Consider the following 25,391-nt stretch of genomic DNA (forward strand, 5'->3'; position numbering starts at 1 on the left):
ACGGATATATAGACAAGTTAACAATAGACAAGAAGCCAGGCGAAGCGACGGAGATGCTCAGGAAGAGAAAGACATTTTGGGGAAGGAGAGGATGGCCACTGGGTGTGCTCTGAATATCAATCACACTGGGTTGTTCGGCTTCTCTCCCTCGATGACCGAGAGGGGCAGAGCTGCAGCCCATGGCTGGTCATCACTCGAGCGATTCCCAAGTAAGCGCCAAGGGCACGACTGCGCAGGGCCAACTGGGGTCATGATTGGAGAGGCGGTGCTCGGCGAGGATGCAGGACGCAGGCTCACACCTTCACAGGCCGCCCGTTGCTGGGTGTGACTGGCTGAGCGGAGTGATCGGTCGAGCTTGTCACAGTGGAGCCCCTGGCCAGTAAGCTGGTCTCAGTGACCCCGTTGGCCCCGTCGCTCCTCTCGATGCATGCCCCATCACCTCGGCCGGCGCTAATCCGTCGATCGACTGGCCAATGACAGGGTCTTCAGAACCGCTTCGACCCTTTTTGGGGGAAGGTGCAATTGCCAAATAGTGCCAGAGGTTGGAAAAGTTGAAGTGAGGAGGGGTTGCACAGGCGGAGGAGACAAAAATACCAGCCAACCGGGACGAGCGTAAGAAAATCACCAAGACGTGCCAGTCACACAAGGGAAATAAGCACCGAGACCTTGCCTTTTACCCCGTGGCGGCTTCAGAATTCTTCCTGGCATCTCGACTCGACTAGAACCATGAGGGACTAATTTTGTCCAGAGGAGGTTAATGTGATGAGTCTGGGGAGTGCGAGTTGGCATGTTTACAACCACATCCAAGAGTATAATTGTAGAACTGGTGGCGTGATGACAATTCAAATGCCAGCACTAACATTTGCCCGAAGAGGTTCGCAGTTGGAGATATTCTATCGAGTGATAGTTGCATTCATCCGACATTGATGGCTCTTGACACTCTTCCAGGGTTTGATCCACAAGAGGCTAAAATCACAAACAAGCTCCAAACCTGCGGTTGAAGCTTGTTGATTCCGTATCATTGAGGATCGATATCACATTAGGATCAGGATGTGTCTACCTCAATTACTCACAGATACTAGATAACCTCGATGATCTACCTAAACGGACTTGTTTCGAAGAATCAACCCCAAATGGTGTCTGCATATATGTATAGATTGATTGGATTGGGAGATGTCCGAGGCCTTTCTTCAAATGGCTTCATGGATGGCGATAAGTAAGCACGCAACATCTAGTTAGCAGACGCTCTATTACTGTTCATGTCAATAACATAACCATCTCAGGCTCTAAAAATGGAATGTTACTCACCCAGAACAGTATATTCCAATGCAAAGCTTTTGCTTCCAAAGTAAGTTTTCATATGCCCCGCTCTAACTAACACTCTTCATATCAACAATATGACTATCTCAGCCTCTAAAAACGGAATCCTCACTCAGAACAGTATTCCACTTTAAGGCTTATGCTTCCAGGGTAAGTCTTCATCCCCCACAGGCTGATTCGCAGATTGTTCAAAGAAACACTACTCCCACTGTCACCCATATACTCGCTTTACCTCGATGAATCGAATTCCCAAGTCACTTTAAACATGAGCCAGATTGCGAGAAACCTGGGATGAACTCTTCAGAGATTATTGTCGCTCAGCTTGACCAAAAGACAACAGCCGCATCCTTTACCCAATACATCATCGTGTAAAGCGGCCCATTGCAACATGATACAATGAAAAGAAAGACCTGGATTTTACCATATCTGATTTTTAGCCTGATTTAAATGTGAAGCCCTTCATTCAGTTATTGAGAGTCTGCGCTGAAGAGTTTCAGTACAGTTAGTCGTGAAATTGTAAAGGCAGACACCCATTAGTATCACAAGACTTTGAACACCTGCACAGACGGTAGTATCAGATATCTATAAGACTGAGGGCTGAGAGCGACATAGTGGGGAACTTTGCACTGCCATAGGGGTCATTTAGAGCCAAAGGCTTGGATTCGATTACTAGGAACTTATAGATGCCAACGACCACTTAACTATACTTTCATGGCACCATGAGCTGAGTTAAAGGCTATGGCGGACCTATTTCCGCACCGTGTCATCACTTCTGACCGATGGTCCTCAAGTTTGGCCAACCTTCTATAATACGGCTTAAGATAACTAAAGTGTAGGACGAAGCGGTGGGATTCGCACCTCCCTAGGTAGGCATCACGCCCAGCATGTCATCAACGTCATTTCACGGGATCCACTTCTGTTATCAATCTAGTCCACCAAAAGTCTCGGAATCCCCAATCTAGATCCGTTGTCTTACTCACGGATAGACATGGAAATGTGGGGGGCCCTGAATATAGAATAGATCTCATGCTGAACGCTTAAAAATAGAACCGGATCCATTCGGGAAGAAGAATCCAACACACAGTAACACGCTACACCGCATGTCATCCGAAACTGTCATGCTCCAGTTCCAGTGGATCTCCTAGATGGAAGTAGAGAAGGAAAAGAACTGAGAAGAGCCTCTATATAAAGGGCTATAGAAGATCCTCTACACTTGCCTGGCCTACTGTAGAACTGTACTGCACTGTTCCTGTCCACTCTCCAGTCGTACTTGCGCGAGTCCATATATAACCGGTCTTAGCGCATAGATGTGAGTCGTGTGTCTGTGCTAGGCGGGCCAGCTCCCCCGCCCTTTAAAGTGATCAGTCCAATGAGATTGATGAGATGCAAGGTGCACAGCCATGCAACAGTCTTACAACCCTTCGGGCCCTGCAGTATTGACTTGTCACTTCAATCTCCTGCCGTTGCCCGTTAGCCTTAGCACAGCCAGAGAAATGGGGCTGCAGTTCGTGTGGGCTCTTGATCGCCTCGGGGGGGGGCGCCTGTCAGGGCGCTTCACGAAACGAGGCGTCAACCCCCTTTGCAAGCCTGGCTGATTGAAGGGTGAGCTGTTCACTGGGTCAAGTGTAGCATTGTTCCACTAGTAGTCGAGGTACCGTCAAAATCAAATCAAAATTACAGCATGGTCCACGGAGAAGAGGAGGATATAGACTAGTCCACTGTATAGAGAAGTGTAGCGAAGCGTGTGATGAACGAACCACCGCACTAAACGATCTGCCGGACCGCTGCATCCAGATAGGTATGATAGGCTGGACCTTCTGGGTTACAAGGCTAAGATTCATTCCAAGTGGCTGCCCAGGTGTTGAGGCCTCGGTTGCCACCATTTTGTCAGATGACTTCATCGTGGTCCTACGTCACTGGAACTGGGATTGCAGAAGACATCCTGGAGGATTGTGACGCTCCTGATGTGAACTCCTCTTCTTTCCCCCTATCAGCCGCATTACACCCGGACTACGAGTCTGGAGGGGTTTCCAACCCTTAGTGGACGGGAAGAAGAGGAGAAGTGCCTCGTGTTGGACCCACGCGCAGCCACACGCGTTAGCGGGCTACACAGCCTCAATCTTAAGCTAGGTAGAAGATACATCACTCACTACGGATAGACTCTGAGATAAGGAAGTATCCAGTACTTTACCCTCCTCCGTCCCCGGGTCAGGGTTCATTGAAGAGCCTCGACCGTGGCCGACTGGTATGTAACGATACGGAGCACGCATACGGAAGAATACATCCGCCTGGATTGTCTTTCTATCACTGGACTTGCTTAGTGCTCGTAGAGACCGCAGTACAGTAGCAACCCTGTGATAATCCATCACACATTCACTATGTACATGTACATCTGTATGTATAACATTATGGTTCACTTTGGTACTCGATGAGCACCATCATAGTTACAAGAGGTATAGTATCTGTACTCCATCCAAACTCCGTATTGATGTATCGCCCCATACCAAGTTCCCCAGCGCCAATCCACCATTTCCCCCGTTGCCCGGTTTCTTGTTTCTGTCGCTCGCTGCCTTTCACTGCGTTCTCCTCGGGGCGTTCGAGCTGGCCATTCTGTCATTTCTCCTCTTGCACTGTACCATCTCCTTGAACTGACAGATTCCACTCCGGAAACTCAACGTGCAATCAATCATATTTCGTCCCTGGCTATACTGGCCATACGCGTACTATACCTGCTATACCTACTATACCGACTCATACCTGGCCCATCAGGCATACACACCTCGTCTTGTTCCTGCGCCTGCAACACCCGCCACGGTTCCAAACTTCCCACGCCTCATGGCCCGGTTCCATTGACACCCTTGACCAATCTCGTCAATTCCAACGTTCCCCTCCCAATTGCTATTGTAACGCCCTGGCCAAAAGGCCCTCCCTTGGGACATTCCGGGTGGATCGTCACTAGGCCTACACAAGTGCAAAGCTGAAACCAAACCTCGTCAGCTTGCGCCACACTCGGTTTCCAGGTGAGAAAGGAAACGCCCCACACGCCCTGGACTTCGCCTTCAAGGCTACTCCTGCCTGGCTCTGCCTGTTGTTTCCCCCCTCCTCGTCGACGGTCGACTTGCACGTCGCCTCTTTCCCTCCTCAATCAATATAGCCTGTGGGTGAAGTCGGTCATACCCTTCTTCCCAGCCTTCCCCAGCGTCTCCGTCGATTCTTCATCCCCGTGATTCTAACATGACCTCGGAAATAGCCGTTGCCTTGGTTCGTCCACCGCTGCAGGCTGGCGCGAATCCTTCCACCTCCATGGCGGCGTTGATGCACACGAATAACGAGCCCATCACCATCTCCAATTCCATTACCGGCACCACCGCTTCCATCGCGAGCCCAGAGTCCATCGCTTTTCTCAAACCACCGGGCAAACAAGAATCCAACCTGAGCTCTATCGCCAGCGCTGGCTTGCACGTCTCGCGATCACAATCCTCTCATATGGCGAGTTCCGCGGCAGTGCCGGCGGATCGGCCGGTCGACCAAGTTAGAGAAGCTGAACGAAACAGCTCACAGGTGGCTCGCGAAGCCTTGGGGGCCAGCGAGAAATCGCCTGCTCCGTCAATCCACGAGCCCTCAGTCCATGCCTCTCCAGAGCAGATGCAGGTCGACCCACACCCGAACGATACATCATCGGATCCGTACGGATCAGCAGATCACAATCAGGGCTCTTTAATGCATACATCCACGGTCGCCAGTCCAGGTCCCATTGACGAGTCCATGCAAGGTGGAAACCGATCTCGCCCGCGAGAGGACACAGAGATCGACCAAGATAGCAACAAAGCCTTTTCGTATCCCATGCCCACCGGTGGAATCAACGACCCTCGTCGAGGACTGAGTTTGCCTACCTCCGGTTACAACAGAGGCGGTCCTCGCTCCCCTTCTGCGAAAAAACACCGCTGCCCCTACTGCGCAACCGAGTTTACTAGGCAACACAATCTCAAGAGCCATCTTCTCACCCACAGTCAAGAAAAGCCGTTCGTTTGCCAAACCTGCCAGTCCCGCTTTCGCCGACTCCATGACTTGAAGCGACACACTAAGCTGCACACTGGCGAACGCCCACACACCTGTCCCAAATGCGGGCGACGATTTGCTCGTGGTGACGCACTCGCGCGACACAACAAGGGTCAAGGCGGATGCGCTGGTCGGCGAGCAAGCATGGGAAGTTTCCATCCAGAAGATGATTATGTCGACGGTCAACATCCAGATGACGGAATGGATGGAGTAGTCTATATGGAGCCGGAGCGCATGGACGAGGAAGATGAGCGACGGCTCAATCTTCCTAATATCCGCCGGCACGAGACTGATCAACTGGGTCCATCTGATTCTCCTCACGCTGCTCGCCAACCCAGCACTTATCCGCCGATCGCCGCGTACCGTTCGAGTCTTCCTCTACCTGCAGGCACACAAGGTGGCTCGGGTACATCACCGGCAGCGGCCGCACAGCCCACCAACCACACCTTCCCGCCCGCAGGGCACTCGTCGGGGACCTCCATTTTCCCACCCTCGACCGTCAGCGACAGCCCGAGGCCGCTCTCTCCGAATACTCTATCACAACACGACCCCAATGCACAGGCCCCACACACAACTCACTCCCCAGGACTGGCCCAGTCGCTACCGCACCCGCAGCCATACGCCCGAACCAGCCAGTCCTCCGCGCCCAACCACGCCCCGCCAGCCATCGGTCTTCCACCACCTCAAGCCGGGGTGCATCTGCCTCCACCCGTCATCAGCTCTCCACAGACACGGTTCGACCCCCAAACCACCGCCAAGCACACACCTAGCTCGCACAGCCACTCCGGTAGCTACGGGTTCCCGGCGCCCAAAGTCGGATTTGATGGCGCAGAGTCCACGGGCGGTGATATCGAGAAGCTTTGGGCATATGTGCACGACATGCATAAGGAGTTGACAAGCATGCGCACCGAAGTGGCAGCTCTGCGCGCGCACATTGCATCGACGAATGCGCCAGCTGCTCCCGTGCCGGTCGAGGTAAATCAGACCAACCCCGGTCCGCGATGATAAGCCCGCGCCGCGTTGTGCTGTTCTGTTCTTGGTGTGTACGATATGAAGATACATCTTTGTTCCATCCATCGGTTCAGTCGTCGAACCGAGTCTCGACCTCCTTTCTCCTACTCTGTTGATACCGTCTGATTATCTTTCCACTACACGGACAATCCGTCTTTTGATGCCTCCTTCCACGATCACACTCCCGACACTCACCGGCGCTGGTGGTGTTCTCCTTTTTTTTTCTTCTGTTTATTGCACTAATTTTTCTGTGATGATGGTCCAAGAGGTACTTGATATCTTTTTGTTCAGCCTTGGTATCGCGCTTGGTTTCCGTCTTTCAATTTGTCTAGCCCCGTTGCCATTGAATATTGGGGTCAACTCCAAGCTGCGGGTGTTGATTTCAAACATGATGTGCTTATTTTCTTCATTCTCCTTGCTTGTCTTCTCTTTTTGGGTCAGCTGACGGAGTTCGGCGTACCAAAACTGGATGTATTGCGACAGAGACATACCCAATCCTCAGATCCGCGGTCGGGCTGTCAATTTAATCCATGTCTATGGCCGTGGTAACCGGGACCAGGTCTGCTCCATTCCCGCTGATGATTTGATCTGCTGGTTAGTGATTATTTGATTCATGGTTTGGATCATGATATCTAAGGTAGATTGGAGTCCTGGTTACCTGGCCATCCCCTTGTGTTTCTATTTTTTTTTACTCTATTCCCTTTGCTTCTCCCCCTATTTGCGTGCTTTGGTGGCCCACGATTGCATTCGAGTGATGCATGGAATGGCTGAGATGGAGTTACTTTTTTTTCTTACCCTTTGCGCTCTATATCTTTCTTGTCCTCCTCCTCCCTCTTCTGTTGAGCTATTCCAAATTAGGTAGTGATAATATACCCTATGCTTGAATGACTCCTGCACTTCTACACTGTTCTTGTACAGTACCCTGTATCTAGTAAGCTAGAACAAGCTTTGTGCATATAACATTAAATATTCATCGCCCAAATCCACGCCTATCCAATGCCCTCATCTCTTCTTCGTTCTCACAATAGCATAATTGACTAAGCTTAACACCAATAGTTACGCCCATCATCAACCCCATGTGTCACTCTCCCCACCCCAAACCTCGGCGTCTCCACCACGGCCCAATAATCGAACCGAGGCCTCTTCCCCGTCTCCTAGACCCATTCATGACACCTAAAACTACGCGGACCCTTCATCCTTCATCCTTTATCCTACTTATAGGCACCGATCCCCGCACCCCCTTAATAAAACCCTGCAGAAACGGAACTTTTCTCTTCTCCCACAGTCAACTTATCTACACCTATTATACTGCGCGCCACTTGCTTGATTCAATCCAAACAATGTCCTCGATCGCCCCGTCTAGATCCCTCCAAGCTTCGGCTTTGACCTTTCTCGTTTTGTCGATTGGGCATACGGTGCGTTTACATTTACTTCTCTCTGCATTGAATAGCGCACAAGTAGTGCCCAGGTCAGGTACTCGACTTGGGAGGTTTCTCGTGGCTTGGGGTTCAGTGCGATGTATATCTGTGTGGGAGTATTACTGATGCGGTTTCGTGCGGCACTTTAGGTCCAGGGCAGACAGTGGACTGCTGATAAGGGGTTTAAGAATATCAAGGGGTCTAGGCCGTGGGCTTGTGGGACTTTGGGGTGGTTCCAGGTATGACAATTCTTTCGAAGGGATGCTGAGTTGGACATGAAGCTTGAGCTTGAATCTCCGCTAGCATTGTCTTCGCAGATGGGGATGGTTAGATTGTTACTAACGCGTGTCCGTGTTCGTTTTCGTGGTTTTAGGGAAGCGCATTCCTGTTTATGACTGGTACGTTATCCCACCTTATATATCCATTGGATGAAAACATTACGCCGGGCATCTACCGCGGTATAACCCGATTCCCAAGTCCTTTCTAACCAAACCGTCTATGTCTAGCTATCCTCCACTACCAGTGGTCCAATAACCCCGCCGCGCTGCAGGATCCCTTGAACAAGGCGCTGGCCTGTATTGCGAATGCCATTCTCTGGGCTAGTTCGGCGTGGTATGCTAAGACGGGGGTGAAGGATAATACTGTGTCAGTAGGATTGTCCGCTGCGCTGCATGCTTATTCTATTTTCTCGCAGTGAGTGTTGGCTGGATTTGGGGGTGGGAGAGGCGGGATAGGATGTAACGTGAAGGGTTGGTTTTAATATCTGTTATCTGCTGGACTGGAAGGTATTAAGGTTGGAGGGGTGACTTGACTGAGGAGTATGTTGTATTATGCCATGTTAGGATATGGATTTTCGGATATTGTTAGGGGAATATCGGTATCTCATCCAGAGATCTGTCAAGAGAAGAAGCTCAATTCTTTAGCTGAATGGGCTCGCCATCTGATTGACAGAAGTATGCCTCCAGTTCTCTGACATTAATCTAAGCAGCCTGCCTCCGCCGCATCGTCCACCCAATAAACAACCCCACATCCGCAACCACAGCACGCGGCACTCCGCCCAGCGCCCAACTCCGCTGGACCCACTGCGGAATCGAGCCTCCAGCATCAGAAGTAGTTGCCATCGTCCATTTAATACGGGACTTCTCGATGGAAGGCTGGCCCGTGGGACTGGCTGCTGGTAGAAGCTCCACGCGCTCAATGCTAGCGTAGTTGGCGAAGATCGCGCGCTTTGGCACAGACGCGGAGATTTTCTGGTGCAGGGCTTGCGGGGTGGACGATGCTGCTGGGTGTAGGGGTATTTGAACGGTCAGGAAGCCCTGTCGGGAGGAAGAGTGCTCTTCTTGGGGCTGGCTGTCGTATGCAGCGGAGATGGTCAGGGAGATAAAGCTGCGCGGCGCTATCAAGGCGGATGGGTGGAAAGTATGAGTTATCAGATTCACTAGGACACTTGTTAGCATCATGATCGAATAGGGGGGAATATCAAACCTAGTCCTCAGAATGTTCGTAACTAACCTTCCATACTCAAACCCCTAAACATGATCCCATCCACCTCCACCTCCCCAATCTCCGCTGGCGCCCACTCCAACAATCTCTCCACCGCAGAAACGCTCGGCGTATACTCCATCTCATGCTCGGCATGCTCCGATCTCAATCCTGCCTCGAACTCACGCCATGACGCGGTCCCCTTAGACGCCTCATCGACGTGCTCGCTTTGCCGACTGACCCAAAACTCAGATTTGTCTTTTGCTCTGCCCTGGTTGCTGGCATGTGGCTCGGAGGGCTTGCGCCATCCGCGTAGAAGCTTGACTTTGGCTTGCGATGGTGGAGACGGGCGTGGTTTGGGGTCTGCGGTGAAGGTGGACGGGATGGAGTCGAGAAGTTCGAGAGCTTCGTGGAGAGCGGTGTTGATGTAGTGGTGTAGGTCTGGGCGAGATGGATCGGTGGAGAGGGAGGGGTGGGTAGGGATGGAGGTAAAGGGATGGGGTTGGAGTTGTATTAAGGACATTGCGGGGATGAGGTGAGGAGGAGAATTGGTGACGAAAGGTATTGAGGGATACGTGAGGTTACTTATGTGGCTGTCTTGTTTTGGAAGGGTAAGCTTATGGCCAAGGGATCGGCGGAGCTTGTTTATCGGATGAATCGTGCAGGATTGAGAGACTGTTATCAGCGGGGCACACGTCGAACTCGGCGCGGCTGGAGGCTTATCATTTGTCATTAAAAAGGGCGGGTGGTCTATATTTTGGGCTCTACATCCTCAGCTCCATCCCCCCGCCCATCTACATATATATATATATACATTACAGACATCGGATGCCTGGTCCCACGCTGCCGGTTTCAAAGATTTCTACCAGGCCTGCACCCAGGGCTTCTTCCAGCACCCAGCGAAACTGCATGCCATACAGTTCCTTCCACTTCTTCGTCCGACCCGGTAGAATGCCCGCAAACTCGCCCCGCGCTCGCTTCGCCAAGTGGTAACTTTTCTCGGTTTCCACCGCACCATCCCAGCGATCCTTGAGCAATTGCAAAGGAGCTTCATTGCAGGCAGACCGCCGCAGGAGAGCCAGCAAATGAGCACGACCGGCACCGAGTAGCCGCAGATACGTCCCGGTGTTGGGCAACGACAAAAATAGAGTCGCTGCACGAGCCTGCGCATCTGTTTGCACAGCTCGGTCGGTATCAGAAGGGTGGGCCGGGCCCCTCCGACTGGCTGAAGATACTACCGCCTGGGGTAGATTGGGAAGAGACGCAACATTCAACGATGCTTGTGTGTAGGATGATGACGAGACAAGGAACCCAGCACCGACTAAGGCTCGGTATTCGTCCGGGGTGAAGACGCTTTGCGAAATGGCCGAGGAGGATCCGATGCGCGTGAGAATATCTAGGAATCTCTCTGCCAGATGTCAACACCTATACCCCCCTTGATAAACCCGAGACAGAGTACTTACCCTTGAGCTCGTCATCTAAGACAGCGCTCCCACGAACCATGTCCTCCCAGTCCTCGGCCAAGACCAAGCAGTCACCCAATCCGGCCGCATCGCTCCCTCGACCTGGAACAATCAGTCGTCGAACACGACCGGTCTGCACTAGCTCAACAATCTCCCGTTCCACCTGTGTCGGCGCATTAAGCAGGGTGTGTACGTGTGCAACAGAGGCAAGTGGAGGCAGCGACCGGCGCAAGTTCAAGACCTCCGCAATGCGAGTGCTGTTCATGCCCGCGCGTTGCGGGAGTTCATCGAACGTTCTTGTCCGAATGGACTGGATCGCCTGTACCACATTCTGGACCTCTGCAGTCTCAGAAATAAAACGCGATCCACCTATATCGGGGAGAGGGTCATCGTCGACTAGATCATCGGCCGCCTTCACGGCGTTAGCAGCGGCTGAGCTTGGTTTGCGTCGTGCATGAGCGGCAAAGGGGGAACTGCGAGGCTTAGGTGTGGACTTGCGTTTCTTGACACCGGAGACTGGAGCGGAGGTCAGACGCAGGGTCATACCGGGACAGTCACTAGCGAAGGGAGTTCCAAACGAAGGGACAAGAAAACTAACTGCTCCAGAAAGATGGTCGCAGCCATATGGAACATCGACGATTACCTCATCGTCAGGTGATTTGTCTAAGTCTGGTTGAGGTTCCGCCAATTGCAGAAAAGCACGCATAGTTGGGTATGTGTATTACCGTATGGTAACATCCCCATACCCACGGGAGTGGCGGGTGCTGGTACGCCCAGGTCAGAGTCAATACGCGCTGCCGTTGATGGCTCCAGAACCCTGCGGGCTTTTGGGTCTCGCCCAGAATCTTTTTGGTTCGTCTTTGATAACAAGAACGAAGAAAGCTGGCTATTGGCTCGCTTGCTACCAGGACAACAGTGACTCCCAAAGGGTCGCAGTGCATGGCATCTCTCTTTTTTTAGCAAGCTTGCTACAACCCCACCTGATTTGATTGCACATGACGTAGCCATGAGAAATTAGATCTTCTTTTGATTCTCTTTCCAGCCCAGCGTGGATGCAAAGCTCCCCAGTTCAATGCCTGCATTCTCAAGATCTCGTCATTCTTTCTCTCCTATTTAGCCGACCTTCCCTCGCTGTCCTTACCTCCCTTGGCAGTCACTATCGTATCTCTCTCTTCCATTCCTGCCCCGCCCACCAGGCCGATCTCTCAAAATGACGGTCTTCATCGCGTCACTGTAAGTGATGCAACAAGCCCCAGCACCAGCTCAGACACTGGATTATTCTAACCATTGATCTCTCCCATAGCTTTCTTCCTTACACGGTCAATTTCCGGGTCGACAATCCCCGCGATCGCCCCCCAGAGGCCACTCCTCCGCTCCCCAATTCGGCGCCCGACACCGTTCCTCCTCTCCCCACCGCTGCGGCCAGTCTGTTTGAAAAGACCAACTCCAAAACGCAACCAGGCCTCACGCCGGGCGCAACCACCGACTATGAGCGTATTTTTGCCAGCAATCTTGCGAAGGCTGAGAAAGAGCGATCTGGATATCCGTTCCCGCCGTCTTCCTTAGAGAATCGGTTTCTCACAGAAAGCGAGGCACACTCCCCAGCATGGGGCGTAACGACCTCCCTCAACCAGCCGCCCAAGGCGCCAACCCTCATTTCTCCGTCTCCGTCTATTCTAAAACACCAGGATCCCATCGTCGCGCCGAACGAGAAGCCAGTGCCAGCAAAAACTTCTGACTCTGCGCCGGTTCCTCCACTCGGAGCCAAGAAACCCCAGAACGTTAATCGCAAGGTGTCGTTCTCCCGGGCGGAATGGACAATTGAGACTGCCGAGCAAGGAAATGGCGGCTTGCGCAATGCAGTCCGATCAGCCAAGGAATCAGGATATTTGGGGGACATGATGTGGGTGGGCACCCTGGGAATGCCCACGGATGCGCTGGTGGAGTGGACGCGCAATGATATTGCGGAGCGGCTGGAGGATGAGTACAATTCGTTGACGGTATTTGTCAACGATGGCGATTTCGACGGTCACTACACCCACTTCTGCAAGACCATCCTGTGGCCTGTCTTCCACTACCAGATTCCCGATAATCCGAAGAGCAAGGCCTATGAGGACCACTCATGGATCTACTACGTCAAACTTAATGAAGCATTTGCAGAGCGCATCGCGAAGAACTGGAAACGCGGCGATGCAATCTGGGTTCAGGATTATCACCTGCTGCTCGTCCCGGCCATGCTCCGCAAGATGCTGCCGGATGCGCAGATTGGCTTTTTCCTGCATATCGCGTTCCCTTCCTCCGAGGTTTTCAAGTGTTTGGCACCTCGCAAGGAACTTTTGGAGGGCATCCTAGGTGCCAATCTGATTGGTTTCCAGACTGACGAGTATTGCCGACATTTCTTGCAAACCTGCAGTCGCATTCTGTGCGTTGAGGCTACGAATGAAGGTATCCAGATGGAAGATCGCTTTATCAATGTGGGGACGTTCCCAATTGGTATCGATCCGACGTCGTGGGATAAGCGCCGTAAAGCTGCGGATGTCGAGCGATGGGTTGACACTATCTCCGAACGGTATCATGACAAGCGACTGATCGTCTCGCGGGACAAGATCGACTCGGTTCGGGGTATTCGTCAAAAACTCTTAAGTTATGAGTTGTTCCTCAACACTTATCCAGAATGGGCAGACAGAGTGGTTCTGATCCAGGTTGCGACCAGCACCACTGAGCAGCCTGAACTGGAGGCAACCATCTCTGATATTGCTATGCGCATCAACTCTACTCACTCAACGTTGGCTCACCAGCCTCTGGTTTTCCTCAAGCAAGACTTGGCGTTCCCCCAGTACTTGGCCCTCATCACGGTGGCTGATGCGCTAATGATCACCAGTCTGCGTGAGGGCATGAACTTGACCAGCCACGAGTTTGTGTATTGCCAGGATGGCAGCAATGGCGACAAGAAGTACGGTTCCCTTATTCTCAGTGAATTCACTGGTAGTGCATCCGTCTTTGGAAACCATGCACTCTTGGTAAACCCCTGGGACTACCGGCAATGCTCGGAGGCAATACACACAGCATTGACGCGAGACGAGAAAAAGCGCAAGGAGGTGTGGGAGGAGCTGCACCGCGCCGTGCTGCAAAACTCGACTGCTAACTGGGTGAAGTCATTCAACGAGACACTCAAAAAAGTTTGGAACGAGCAATCGTCTCGGGAGATTATGGCTGTGCCACGACTGTCGGTGCCTCGACTCATTGAAAAGTATCGACAATCGAAGCGGCGACTCATGATCGTCGACTACGAAGGCACCCTTGCCTCATGGGGATCACCGCGCAGCATTATCCTGACTACTCCGCAGCGCGCCATCACGACTCTCACCGAACTGACGGACGATCCCAACAACGTTGTCTATGTGATGAGCTCGCGCATGCCCGAGGAGATGGAACGACTCTTCCGCCAGGTCAATAACCTGGGTTTAATCGCTGAGAATGGGTGTTTCATGCGCGAGCCCAACTCAGACGAATGGACGCATCTCGCCGACAAAGACCACATCCAGAACTGGAAGACATCCGTCTCCCACATCCTGTCCTATTTCAAGGACCGTACGGAGGGCAGCTGGATCGAGGAGCGCCACTGCTCGCTCGTCTTCCACTACGGGTCAGCCGAAGACCGCAGCGTTGCAGCACGCCTTGCCGCCGAGTGTGCAGACCATATCAATGATGCGTGCAAGAATCAGGGCGTGCACGCTATCCCCGTCGAGGGTGCCCTGATCGTCGAGACATCCAACACGAATAAGTCTTCTGCGGCAGAGCTGGCCTGGCGATTGTGCTTGGAGGATCCCGAGAAGAAGGACGCTGGCAAACCGGACTTTTTGTTGATCATTGGCGATAATCGCGAAGACGAGCCCGTCTTCCGGTGGGCGAATAAGTTGCAGAAGACCAAGGCTGTTGATTACGCGATGACCGTTACCTTGGGATCGCGCAGTACTGAAGCCAAGGCTACCTTGACTCAGGGAGTGACTGGTGAGTTGTCCTCAAAAATCACTTCGTACTATACATTTAACTAACGTGTTCTAGGTGTTCTCTCCTGCCTGCAGCAATTGGCAGCACCGTCAGACAAAGCATCTGCACCTGTGCGGTAGACGCTGATAGAGTGGTATGGGAAAAAGTTTACCTGGGGCTCATAAAACACAGCGAGGCATATTTTGATATAAAAAGACGGACAAGATGATTCTATGAAGACTAAGAGCGACGGGCGTTTTCGGATACATCGATGTATTTTTCTACTTTTTCTGGGCTGTTTTTCTTATTTCGGGGTCTGTAGATGGTTAGTTTGGGATACATACATTGGAAGCCATACACAGCAATACCATTGTACTTGTGCATTTGCAGCTTTTTTTTTAAGTCCTTGGAATATTTTCATAGAATGTGTCTATCGGCAAAATGAATTCCGAGTCAAATGCAGTTCAGTGATAGGTCGACAACGTTTCGATCACAATTGAAGATACACCACCCTTTGAGGCAGGGTATCTGTTATACATAGCCCGGCCGGACGCGTGGTTTGTTCCAAGTTATGCGGGTTCCTTCCATGTTCCTTGCTGGTTTGTTGGTAAATATACAGGCTGGAACTTACAGGAGTATAGAACTGGGGGCTGGGGCAATGTAATCAAACTTTCTCCACTGCTCTGGACTTTTTGGAGATGTCCAATTTGTCTTAGCCCTTTTACACGAATTCTTACTACAGAATGACATTAGAATTGACGGAGACACATGCGAGGACGTGGACCTTTCACAATATGGAGAATCTCTTTAATTTGAACATACGGACCGGGTATTATCATTGGTCTATAATCTAACCCATCATCTCCCACAGAGCTTCTAGTCATTAGTAGACCTTGCATTAAGAACTAGAATGGGCCCGAAGCCCAGCCGTTTGGCCGAAGCGGTTCATTAATGATCGCAGACAGTATATCTGCAAGGTCATCCCCACAGACGCTCTCCCGAGATCCACCAAGCCCTTCAAATAACGCACAAACACTGGATGTGGGTGATCTTGTGTCTATAGATTCAGAAGTATCAACCAGGTCATCAACATCTCGGATAATTATTGAGAAACGAGGGTAATTGCCCTGCGAGGGCAGCACTGCCTCAAGCCTCCGACCCCGCCACTCTTGCCAAGGGGCATCAAAGCTCCGATATATTGCCCACGTAAGGTCACGCTGGTTATCTATCCGGGCCTGACCCTCCGTTGAGTCAAGGCTCGTCGTGTTCAAGGGGTTCGAGCTCCACCAAATGGCGTCTTGTTCTTGATCAAATGATCGGATAACCTGTAGTTGTTTGCAAAGTCTGGAAAGAGTAATGGAATCAAGTCGAATCCAATCACCGTCTGGACTTCTGTCTTGGTGTCTGGCACGGGCAAATGGGGCTATTGTGCGGTGAGTGTTTGTAGATGTCCCCATCATGTCCGACAGCCTTATAGTTTCTCGACAACGAGGGTACCGGGCCCAGGTGATATCCACGAAGGCGTTGAATATCACATTTGTGTGTTGGTAGTGGAACCAGTCCCAGTCGTACTTTTTGCGCCTTTGCTGTACAGATGTAGTTTCATTTTGTGCTGTTTCATGACTATGTTCAACTGGCTCCGTATTCATGGGGATACATTGATGGCCACTATTACAGTCAGCATGCGTATACCCAGATACTTGTCTCTGCCTATCGTACTCTTCAACTAAATCAATAGCGTGAGTATCAAGACGGCCGGTGACAGTAGCTAAGACATAGCCGGAGCCATTAGGAAGTCTCTCAAAGGGAGTCTCACGATTCTCAAGCTTGCCTCCTATAAAGAAACTGTCATTTTCATGGTTAACTTCATCCTCCTGGCTTCCGCCACTTCCTTCTTCTGTATTCGCAGATCCCGTATCGGACCAGTCAATGCAGCAAAGTTTGAATAGTTCATATAGTGCACCAACAGCATCCTCCCGATGAAGAGAGAAAACTTTGCCAGGAATGTCCCAGATACTCCTTGAAATGGCTCTCTTGAGTCGATCGCAGCTTGGTGCTGATTGCAGGTTGAGTTGATTTGGAAAGTTAGTGCGGATGTTGCGCAGTATGTTGAGGACTTTCTGTTGGCCCGGGGCGTCATTTATCAGGCCAAGTGTGGCCCAGTGCTGGTAGCCTCTAAGAGAAGACATTCTGGGAGAGGATTGGAAACCAGAGTGTCGAGACGATCATATAGATTGCATGTAAGGAACAATGTTGGTGTAGGTCAAGTGTTGAATTCGGAATTGACATGACTGTTGCTGCTAATGGTTGCACTTTTATTGTGCGGCAGTATTCCGGTTATCTCCTAGCTTATAGGAGATTGCAATTGGCATCTAGTTTGGTTCTTTGTTCGTAATCCCTTTGAATGTTTCATCTTTAATGGTCCCCTTGTTCAACGTTTATGTTCGCAATCCCTTTGTGTACTGACCCAACTTTATGAGCGCTCGATTATTTGCTCGCCTACTATAATATCTCTTTACATGAGTTCTCCTTTGTATATAGTGAAACAGCCGAGTTGAAATAACTGGAAAGATCTATGAAACGAGACCTCATTGTTCACATGGATGTCCTTCGTTCTCTACTCGGATGCTTGATAACCACGATAATCGCGATAAGGCCCCGATAAGCCCCCGATAACGGTTCACTCGGCGTCGGCAGTTCCAGTCCCCAGACAAATCACCGGCAACCGAGGCTCGCCGAGGGCTGCAATGCGGAGAGACTAACTATATAGTATCCCCGTATTTCAACATCCCCTTCTACCTCATCCCCCTCCCCATACGAAACCCCCTTCATAATGCCTCGCCTCAACGCGTCCTTTGAGGACGCTATTCGTGTCACTCCACTCGGCAATAACAAATACAGCGCCAATCTCCGCCCAGAATGGTGCATTGGAACCGGTACCCCAGCCCACGTGTCTCTCCCCCAATGATGAATAAACCCCAAAAAAACTAAAACCATACTCCCTCCCAGTGCCTCACGGCGGCTACACAACAGCAGTTCTCTACAATCTCGCCCTGACACACTTCGCCCACGCCCATCCAAAGCAATACGACACCCCCGCATCCCCAATCTCCCTCCAACTCTCCTTCCTCCGTCGCACAGCCGCCGGCCCCGCGACCCTCGAAGTCGAAGATGTAAAGATCGGCGCGCGAACGAGCACAATCCACATCAAGCTTCTCCAACCTTCAGAGAAAAAACCAGATCAACTGCACGTCAACGTCGCCGGCTACATCACCGTTAGCCCGCCCAGCGCGGAGGTCGGCATCAATGCGAGCACCGGGTGGAAACCGTTCCCCGCCCCGCCACCAGGCTCCCTTCCTGGTGGGAAAATAGATCTCCCCGCTCTGGCGCGCACAGGCAAAGACGGCGCATGGGTAAAACTCGATATTCCTTTCCCTGAATTCCGCCGCGCATCCGCACAGTTGGAGCTCTTCGGACCTGGTAGGGGCGAGGCTCAGCAGCAGCGCACGGGAACCATGGGCATCGACCAGTGGGCTCGGTTCCAGCCTGGCGGCGACAAGAATGGTCGCTGGACTGATGCGGCGGTCGTCTATTTGCTTGATATGTTCCCCATGGCGCTGGATGGGTTCGATACCATGTCTGCGACGGCGGTGGCCAAGGCGAAGGGAGAGCCTGTGCCGGAGAATATGGCTAAGTTTTGGTATCCGACTGTCACGTTGAATATTGATATGAAGAAGCATTTGCCTAAGGAGGGGTAGAGTGGTTGTATAGTCGGATTGTGACTAAGGTTGTGCGGGACGGACGAACGGATTTGGATGTTACTGTGCTAGATGAGAATGGGGAGGTTATTGCGTTGAGTACTCAGGTTGGACTTGTTGTGAGTGCGAGTCGGAATGTTGGGTCGAGGAAGATGGAGAAGCTGTAGATGGATCTTGGGTTGGTACAGACGAGGTTTTTCAGATCTTGTGGTTGGCCTGGCCTGTCTTTGATTGTACATAGCACTTTGAATAGATCTTGAGAATATAGGTATGAGAATAGACTATGCCTAAATACAGAAAGACTCCTTCCACTCGCCTTTACCCTCAAGCGAATAAGATGCCGAACAAATCTATACTCAAAAGACAAAACTCCATTCAAGTGCCCTTGATTTGTACCGAGTCACCGTTGGAGACGCATATATACACGAAACCGTCCCCATTCTATACACCACGAGATATTTACATTGCAGGTTCCATAACCCCCATCTCCACTCCACAGCTTACAGCTTCTGCTGTCCCTCAGGCGTAACAATCCAAAAAGCCATCGCATCAATCTTAACCACCTTCCTCTTCGCCCACTCCAAATGCCCCCCAGCACCAGCCTCATCCTCCTGCACAGCCTGCGCCCTAACCCAAAACTTCCTCCCAACACGCGCAACAACCCTCGCCCTCACAACCAAAAGTTGCGGCGTCGTCACCGGCTTCTTATACCTCACATCCAACTGCACGGTAAACGTCTTCCCGCGAGGATTCTTATCGTCCGGGCCCGCAGACGCAGACGCAGACGCAGGCGTCCGCACCGAGGCATGCGCTGCCACAGCCAGCGACATCGCCTCGTCGATCAGCGTTGCGACGACGCCCCCATGCACGGTCGACGGGTGGCCCGCGATGCCCGACCCGCCGAGGTCATAGATCATGATGATATCCGCGGGATTGGCGCCGGGCGTGGGGGTTGCCGGTGCGGCGGCATCTTGCTTTGTGGCAGGGAGCCAGGTGGGTGGTTGGGAGAGGGGGGTGTCTAGTGTGCGGCGTTGGAGGGTGAGGACGTGTGGGATGGTTGATGGGGTGGCTATAGTTGCGCCGAAGAAGCCATCTTCGCCGCTGGGTTTGGGACGGCGCGAGTTTGTTGGGATCGGGGTGTAGTCTTCTGAGGCGATGAGGGAATTGGCCCATTGGTGGTTGCGGAAGTGGGCGATCGTGGAGGCTGTGGAGGCTGGGGAGGCCATTGTGATTGTTTGGGGGGGTTTGAAACGAGTGAAATGCAATTACTAGGAGCGATCAGGTTCTACAGTCATGCATCTTTGTTGCTGGGTTTTTGCGCCGGCAATATCTCGGGACCTCGGTTGTTCCTAATCGGGTAATATGGACCCTTATTATGTAATGCAGATTCAGGACCCTTAATCACGTGGATTGTATAGACGGTCGGGATCGTTGCCCAAGCGAACGGTCCACCCTAAAGAGTACGGAGTAGGTAATCATAGCAGCGGAATCCATGGTTGATCAACTGCCGGACCCAAACGAACGCATTGATAATGGATGAACAGACCATGTGCGCTCGATTCCCGGAATAATGGCCCTGTTTTAGGCTACAAGCAAGGTCTTACATAGTCTCACATGGTCTTACTTGGGTATGCATCCAGGATGACAGCTGCAAGGAGGCGTGCTCCTGGTGATGAAGAATTTGGGTGAGGAATGTAGGAGGTCTGCAAGTCATCGAAGCCAAATTGACCTCGTTAAGAATCGGAGTGATGGGATGAGCCATTGGAGTGATAAGGGAGCCTGTAATGATCATAACCTGGGGGGAGACTAGAAGACAGTCTCGTACCACTCGATGAGATTGGTCGTTTGACTAGGGAGTCCCACAGGTAGATTAGATAGTCAATTAAGACAGACTTGGCAGAGGAGGCCAGTGTATGAGGTACAGGACACTGGATTCAGCATGGGTTAAGCGAATGAAACGAGATCTGGTGCAGCGAGACAAAGTTCGGTGGTTGGTGCATGGACCGAGCTCAACAGGGTCTCAACTTGTGGCGCTCGCGAGATGATGGCCTGGGACTTGGAGAGAGAGAGTCATTTCAGTCAGAAACCGGAACGGCGGGCCTGGGAAGCCTTTGCTGGTATGTGACTAGGTGACGAGGTGATTTTTCCCTGGCGGGTTACCCTGGCACCTTCCTTTAGTCTGGAGTCGGACTAGTATGGACTGTATTATTGATTTCGTTCCTCTTCTGATTATTGTTATTTTATTATTTGGTGTGCTGCACGGTGCCTGCCATTCCCGGCTTTGTTTTCCTGCACTACCTCTTTTTAGCTTCTTGGCTTCCTCCTCGCTACTACCTGCCTATCCTCTTTCTTCCTTTTCCACCACCCCATTCTTCTGTATTGCTTCGACTCCAGTCCAGTCACATTCAAGTCATATTCATCATGCTTCCCTCCATGGTCCTCATGTCTGCCCTGGCAGCCACTGCGTTTGGCGCCAACACCACCTACACTTACACCTTCCCCGCAGGGTTCAACATCGGCTTGGTGAAGCCGGACCAGCTGAGTTCGTTGACAACAAACTCCTTCTGAGAGACATTGCTGACTGGTCATCCAACGACAACAGGCTCCTGGTGCCAGGGACAGCGCAATGAGTGCCCATCAATTTGCAATGGCTCCACCACGCAAAACACCTGCGAAGACGTATGTGCTGCACTTCCGCAACATCCGTGACCTCGTCGCAAAGATTCAAATCACACTGACATTCTCTTCACAGAGCACATTGAAGTTCAACTGCATTTGCGCCGACGGCAGTGTCCCCGATGTCTCGCCCTACATCGAGACTGTGCCCTTCTACGTCTGCGAGGAGACCTATGGCCAGTGCATCAACGCTCACCCCAATGACGCCGAAGGCCAGCGCGCCTGCAAGGCTGCTGCCACTTGCGGTAGCAAGAATGCCAGCGCGGAGGACACCACCATGAGTGCGACCACCAGTGCGGCATCCTCCACTCTCGCCATGGCCACTTCCACCGGCTCCAGCCAGACTTCCTCGTCGGTCGCGGCCGCAAGCACCACCACCAATGCCGCTGCTGCCCTCTCCGGCCTGGAGGGCTACTCCACTGGATTCATGGCTGGTGCCATGTTCCTCGCTGTGCGTCTGTTCCTGTAAGAAGGATTCCCCCGCGACGGGTTTCCATATCGCCTTCGGAGTTTGCTTGGCGCTTTCGTTCGCGATGTCATGCCGCGTGCAGATGTTTTCGTATCCTCTTATTTTTCAGCGCGATAATGACCTGCTGATGCTCTTGTCTGTTTTTCAATGATTGATTCCCCGTTCTTGAATGCCCTCCTGCGTTGGTGTTATCCTCTTATCTATGAAGAAAACGGGCGCCTGTCCTTCCCTGTGTATTAGCGGAGTTTGCAGTTATCTGCCTGCATTGGCGATTGCATAGCAGACTATGGTCTTAATCAACCAATCCTCGGTGATTTTTTCCCATCCAATCTGTAGATTTCTGCTGTAACTTGGATCTCAAGCAAGTGGATGAAAATGTTGGTTGATACCGGAGGGTAGTTGATGATGGTCGAAAATGTTGTTGCGGCGCGGGCCAGTTGGCGTTCTCCTTTCGCCAAGACTTTTTGGCACACACTGAAATTTCTCAACTTATCGATACGACTCCACCATCAAAGAACCTCTCTCTCTTCCTTTCCCCCCTCCTCTCTCCTCCCACCACATACCCCCTCCCCAAACATGCCCGCTCCGACCAACACCCTCCTCATTGAGGGTTCTTTCTCCGAGCTCTCCGACGAGTTCGCCCAGTACATCGATACCCTCCGCAAAGAGGGCAGCCTCCAGTCCGAGATCGCCCCGCTTCTCGAACCGATCCGCCAGCAGGAACAATCCGAGGGCGAGCCTGACCTCAAGCAGCGCGATGAGGTCCTGAAGAAGCTTGTGGGGGCTGCTACCGTCCTGAACGGTGCCCCCGAGAAGGGTGAGTTGGGATATTTCGTGAATTGAATGGGGATGATTGCTGCGGCGGACAACCGATGAAAAAAAAAAGATATCTCGTTGAAATATCGACAACCCGTGAAAGCAATCTTCTCAAATAGATACAGAAGAACTAATTTGGAGTTGAAAAAATTCGACAGAGATCATCCCTTCTTACAACCTCCTCGTTCACCTTATCCACCACTCGTCCGACGCTGACGTTTTCCTCCCTCGCATCTGCACCTATCTCGCTAAGCCCATCACCACCTCTCCTCAATTCGGCCCGACTCTGGCCATCTCCATTCTCACTACCATCTTCAACACTCTGTCCGCCAATGATCCCAGCCGGTATCACGTCCTCCTGGCTATCGTGGCTGTCATCCGCCAGTCTGGCTCCGGATATGCGTTCGAGGCCCTGAAGCCCAAGCTCACCGAACAGCTGCCTACGTGGTTGGCTGCTTGGGAGCTCGATGAGGAGGAGACCCAGAAGGTGCACCTGGCCATTGCTGATGCCGCTACCGCTGCTGGCGACGACGACCTTGCCCAGGCGCACGTTGTGCAGGCTCTGCAGACCATTCCCGCTGCTGATGCCAGCAAGCCCGCTGCTCGCGAGCTGGCTGTTCGCGCTCTCGCCTCCGCTCTGCGCCGCCCTACCGTCTTCGATTTTACTCCCCTGACTGCCTCCGATGCCGTCCAGTCGCTCCGCTCCAGCGATAGCACTCTCTTCGAGCTGCTCGAGATCTTCACCTCGGACACCCTCGATGCCTACGAGGAATTCGTTGCCGCCAACCCTCTCGCTTCCATCTCCGGCGGTGTCCTCGCCGAGTCCGGCGAGGCCCTGCAGAACAAGTTGCGTCTCCTGACTCTGACCTCCTTGGCCTCCGCCGCCCCCTCGCGCTCTCTCCCCTACGCCACCATCGCCTCTGCCCTGCGCGTGCCCGCCTCCGACATCGAGATGTGGGTGATTGACACCATCCGCGCCGGTCTGGTCGAGGGTAAGCTCTCCCAGCTGAAGCAGGAGTTCCTCGTTCACCGCGCTACTTACCGCGTGTTCGGCGAGAAGCAGTGGGCTGAGGTCCAGGGTCGCCTGATGGTGTGGCGCCGCTCGCTCGAGGGCGTGCTGGACGTGATCCGCACCGAGCGTGAGCGCTTCGTCCGTGAGGGCATCCAGGCTGCCGCCGACCAGGAGGCTGCTGCTCAGGGCAAGAACGAGAAGGGCCGCTCCGGCGACCGGAGGCGCAACCAGCAGCCCCGCGAGGTTGAGCCTGTCGCCGAGTAAAAACACCCTCCCTACTCCTCCGCCTGCCTTGCTTTATTCTTGACGACGAAAGTTGGGGCTTTTTTGTGGAACTACAGCATTGGAAAAGGTGTTTTTTTCTGCGGTGGACTGGAAAAGCAAACCCCAAAAAGAGGCTCACTGAACACAAAAAATCTTTTTTTTACCTTCTTTGCGCTAATAGAGGGAAGACTACTTACTGAGTGCTTTGCTTCTCTTCTGGTCTTTTCTATCCCCCATTTCCCATTTTCCCCCTTCTCCCTTTTCTTATCCCTCATGCATTTCTATTTCTTCCCCTTTTTTTTCCCTTTTGTCTTGGCCAGTTTGTTGGGATGGATTTACTGGTACTCCCCCCTTCTCCTCCGTTGATATTGGGATCCCCACGAGTCATGTCATGTCTGCTTTGCTCTGTTATGTTTTCCCGGCGGGAATACTTGTTTTGATCGCCTGGTCTTTGATCAGAATTACAATACTTCTAGATGATTTCCTTGAGTATGGAGTAGAATGGGTGTGTGCTAATCGTCCTTTGAGGAAGACTATCGTAGAAGCAAGATATACAGGGCGTATAACTAGTAGAGTTCGAATTGGATAGATATTGAGGTGTGAGGTAGAATACCTGTAGATCAAGGTCATTGGACATTGTATGGTCTTGGTCCACTTGGCACAGTCCAGTTTGTGTTGGGTCAGGGGTATGCGATATCTCTGGAACTGGGTTTGTATACCATACCAACTTGGAACCCCCTGATCGTAGGTAGCAGATTCCGTTTGTCATGCATTTCGACTCGATTCAAGTAACTTGATTATGGTACACACGCTTAGCAAATGAAATGTGTTAACAAGATTTCGCCGAATCATACCGACACTCTATTCATCTATACACCAAGCTCAAAAAAAACATCAAACAAGAGCGGTCACTGTATGTCCCGACCAATAACAAGCACAATATCTACAACAATCTAAACCAAAACCAATCTAGTCAAGTCCCATACCAAATGGATTTAACGAGCATGCACACCACGCTCCTCAATACCCTTCTTCACCTCAGCATAAACATCCTCCACAGACCCAGTAGCCTGGACCTTAACAACCTTCCCCTTAGCCTCAAAATCATCAACAACAGGCATCGAAGTCTCAACGAAAGTCCTAAACCGCTTGCGAATAGACTCCGCATTATCATCATCCCGCCCACTCGTCTCCCCGCGCTTCAACAGCCGCGCCTCCATCACATCCTCAGGACAATCCAAGAACAGCACCAACTCCGACGGACAAACCGTCTGCTCAAAGAAAACAGCCTGATCCAGCTTCCGTGGGAACCCATCAATCAGGAAGCGCGCCTTGGTGCCCGGGGCGGGGGTTGGTGTCGAGCGAGTCGCGCATCGCGTTGGAAAGGAGGTTGACGGTGACTTCCATGGGCACGATCTTGCCCTCGGTGATGTATGATTTGATCATGGCGCCGTATTGGCTGCCCTCGCGGAGTTGCTCGGCGCGGAGGAGGTCGCCTGCGGAGAGGTGGACGAAGCCGTAGTCTTTGACTAGGTTGGCGGATTGGGTGCCTTTGCCGCTTCCTGGTCCGCCGAGGAAGAAGACGACTGTTACCTCCTCCGAGGAGAAGCGGGGGGATGTAGGAGCCATTGTGAGGTGGGAGGGTGAAGGAAT

General features: G+C 52.2%; 11 protein-coding genes across 11 annotated transcripts; 6 read left to right on the forward strand and 5 right to left on the reverse strand.

The window, feature by feature from the left end:
• Positions 1-4,554: 4,554 nt before the first annotated feature.
• On the forward strand, positions 4,555-6,384 carry N7458_006255 (C2H2 zinc finger protein; the record flags this gene model as incomplete). The annotated part of the gene is made up of 1 exon (XM_056909637.1): positions 4,555-6,384. One exon carries the CDS (start codon positions 4,555-4,557, stop codon positions 6,382-6,384), a length of 1,830 nt encoding a protein of 609 aa, XP_056765341.1.
• A 1,346-nt stretch (positions 6,385-7,730) lies between these two features.
• On the forward strand, positions 7,731-8,505 carry N7458_006256 (uncharacterized protein; the record flags this gene model as incomplete). The annotated part of the gene is made up of 3 exons (XM_056909638.1): positions 7,731-7,805; positions 7,958-8,047; positions 8,332-8,505. The coding sequence occupies 3 exons, from the start codon at positions 7,731-7,733 to the stop codon at positions 8,503-8,505; spliced, it is 339 nt and encodes a 112-aa protein (XP_056765342.1).
• Positions 8,506-8,788: 283 nt separating this feature from the next.
• On the reverse strand, positions 8,789-9,813 carry N7458_006257 (SRPBCC family protein; the record flags this gene model as incomplete). The annotated part of the gene is made up of 2 exons (XM_056909639.1): positions 8,789-9,246; positions 9,321-9,813. 2 exons carry the CDS (start codon positions 9,811-9,813, stop codon positions 8,789-8,791), a joined length of 951 nt encoding a protein of 316 aa, XP_056765343.1.
• A 292-nt stretch (positions 9,814-10,105) lies between these two features.
• On the reverse strand, positions 10,106-11,459 carry N7458_006258 (Stk19 family serine/threonine-protein kinase; the record flags this gene model as incomplete). The annotated part of the gene is made up of 2 exons (XM_056909640.1): positions 10,106-10,698; positions 10,754-11,459. The coding sequence occupies 2 exons, from the start codon at positions 11,457-11,459 to the stop codon at positions 10,106-10,108; spliced, it is 1,299 nt and encodes a 432-aa protein (XP_056765344.1).
• A 504-nt stretch (positions 11,460-11,963) lies between these two features.
• N7458_006259 (putative alpha,alpha-trehalose phosphate synthase subunit TPS3) lies at positions 11,964-14,883 on the forward strand (the record flags this gene model as incomplete). The annotated part of the gene is made up of 3 exons (XM_056909641.1): positions 11,964-11,986; positions 12,057-14,764; positions 14,819-14,883. The coding sequence occupies 3 exons, from the start codon at positions 11,964-11,966 to the stop codon at positions 14,881-14,883; spliced, it is 2,796 nt and encodes a 931-aa protein (XP_056765345.1).
• Positions 14,884-15,648: 765 nt separating this feature from the next.
• On the reverse strand, positions 15,649-16,932 carry N7458_006260 (uncharacterized protein; the record flags this gene model as incomplete). Its single annotated transcript, XM_056909642.1, has 1 exon — positions 15,649-16,932. One exon carries the CDS (start codon positions 16,930-16,932, stop codon positions 15,649-15,651), a length of 1,284 nt encoding a protein of 427 aa, XP_056765346.1.
• Positions 16,933-17,576: 644 nt separating this feature from the next.
• On the forward strand, positions 17,577-18,668 carry N7458_006261 (thioesterase family protein; the record flags this gene model as incomplete). The annotated part of the gene is given in 3 exon segments (XM_056909643.1): positions 17,577-17,679; positions 17,753-18,497; positions 18,515-18,668. 3 exon segments carry the CDS (start codon positions 17,577-17,579, stop codon positions 18,666-18,668), a joined length of 1,002 nt encoding a protein of 333 aa, XP_056765347.1.
• Positions 18,669-19,001: 333 nt separating this feature from the next.
• On the reverse strand, positions 19,002-19,727 carry N7458_006262 (uncharacterized protein; the record flags this gene model as incomplete). The annotated part of the gene is made up of 1 exon (XM_056909644.1): positions 19,002-19,727. The coding sequence occupies one exon, from the start codon at positions 19,725-19,727 to the stop codon at positions 19,002-19,004; it is 726 nt and encodes a 241-aa protein (XP_056765348.1).
• Positions 19,728-20,922: 1,195 nt separating this feature from the next.
• On the forward strand, positions 20,923-21,646 carry N7458_006263 (uncharacterized protein; the record flags this gene model as incomplete). Its single annotated transcript, XM_056909645.1, has 3 exons — positions 20,923-21,043; positions 21,104-21,180; positions 21,254-21,646. 3 exons carry the CDS (start codon positions 20,923-20,925, stop codon positions 21,644-21,646), a joined length of 591 nt encoding a protein of 196 aa, XP_056765349.1.
• Positions 21,647-22,222: 576 nt separating this feature from the next.
• Positions 22,223-23,738, forward strand: N7458_006264 (PCI domain protein; the record flags this gene model as incomplete). Its single annotated transcript, XM_056909646.1, has 2 exons — positions 22,223-22,463; positions 22,621-23,738. 2 exons carry the CDS (start codon positions 22,223-22,225, stop codon positions 23,736-23,738), a joined length of 1,359 nt encoding a protein of 452 aa, XP_056765350.1.
• A 995-nt stretch (positions 23,739-24,733) lies between these two features.
• Positions 24,734-25,367, reverse strand: ura6 (uridylate kinase ura6; the record flags this gene model as incomplete). Its single annotated transcript, XM_056909647.1, is given in 2 exon segments — positions 24,734-25,138; positions 25,152-25,367. The coding sequence occupies 2 exon segments, from the start codon at positions 25,365-25,367 to the stop codon at positions 24,734-24,736; spliced, it is 621 nt and encodes a 206-aa protein (XP_056765351.1).
• Positions 25,368-25,391: the final 24 nt, after the last annotated feature.

Source organism: Penicillium daleae, assembly GCF_028827525.1.
Source record: "Penicillium daleae strain IBT 16125 chromosome Unknown utg000006l_segment0_segment0, whole genome shotgun sequence".
Lineage (NCBI taxonomy): Eukaryota > Fungi > Ascomycota > Eurotiomycetes > Eurotiales > Aspergillaceae > Penicillium > Penicillium daleae.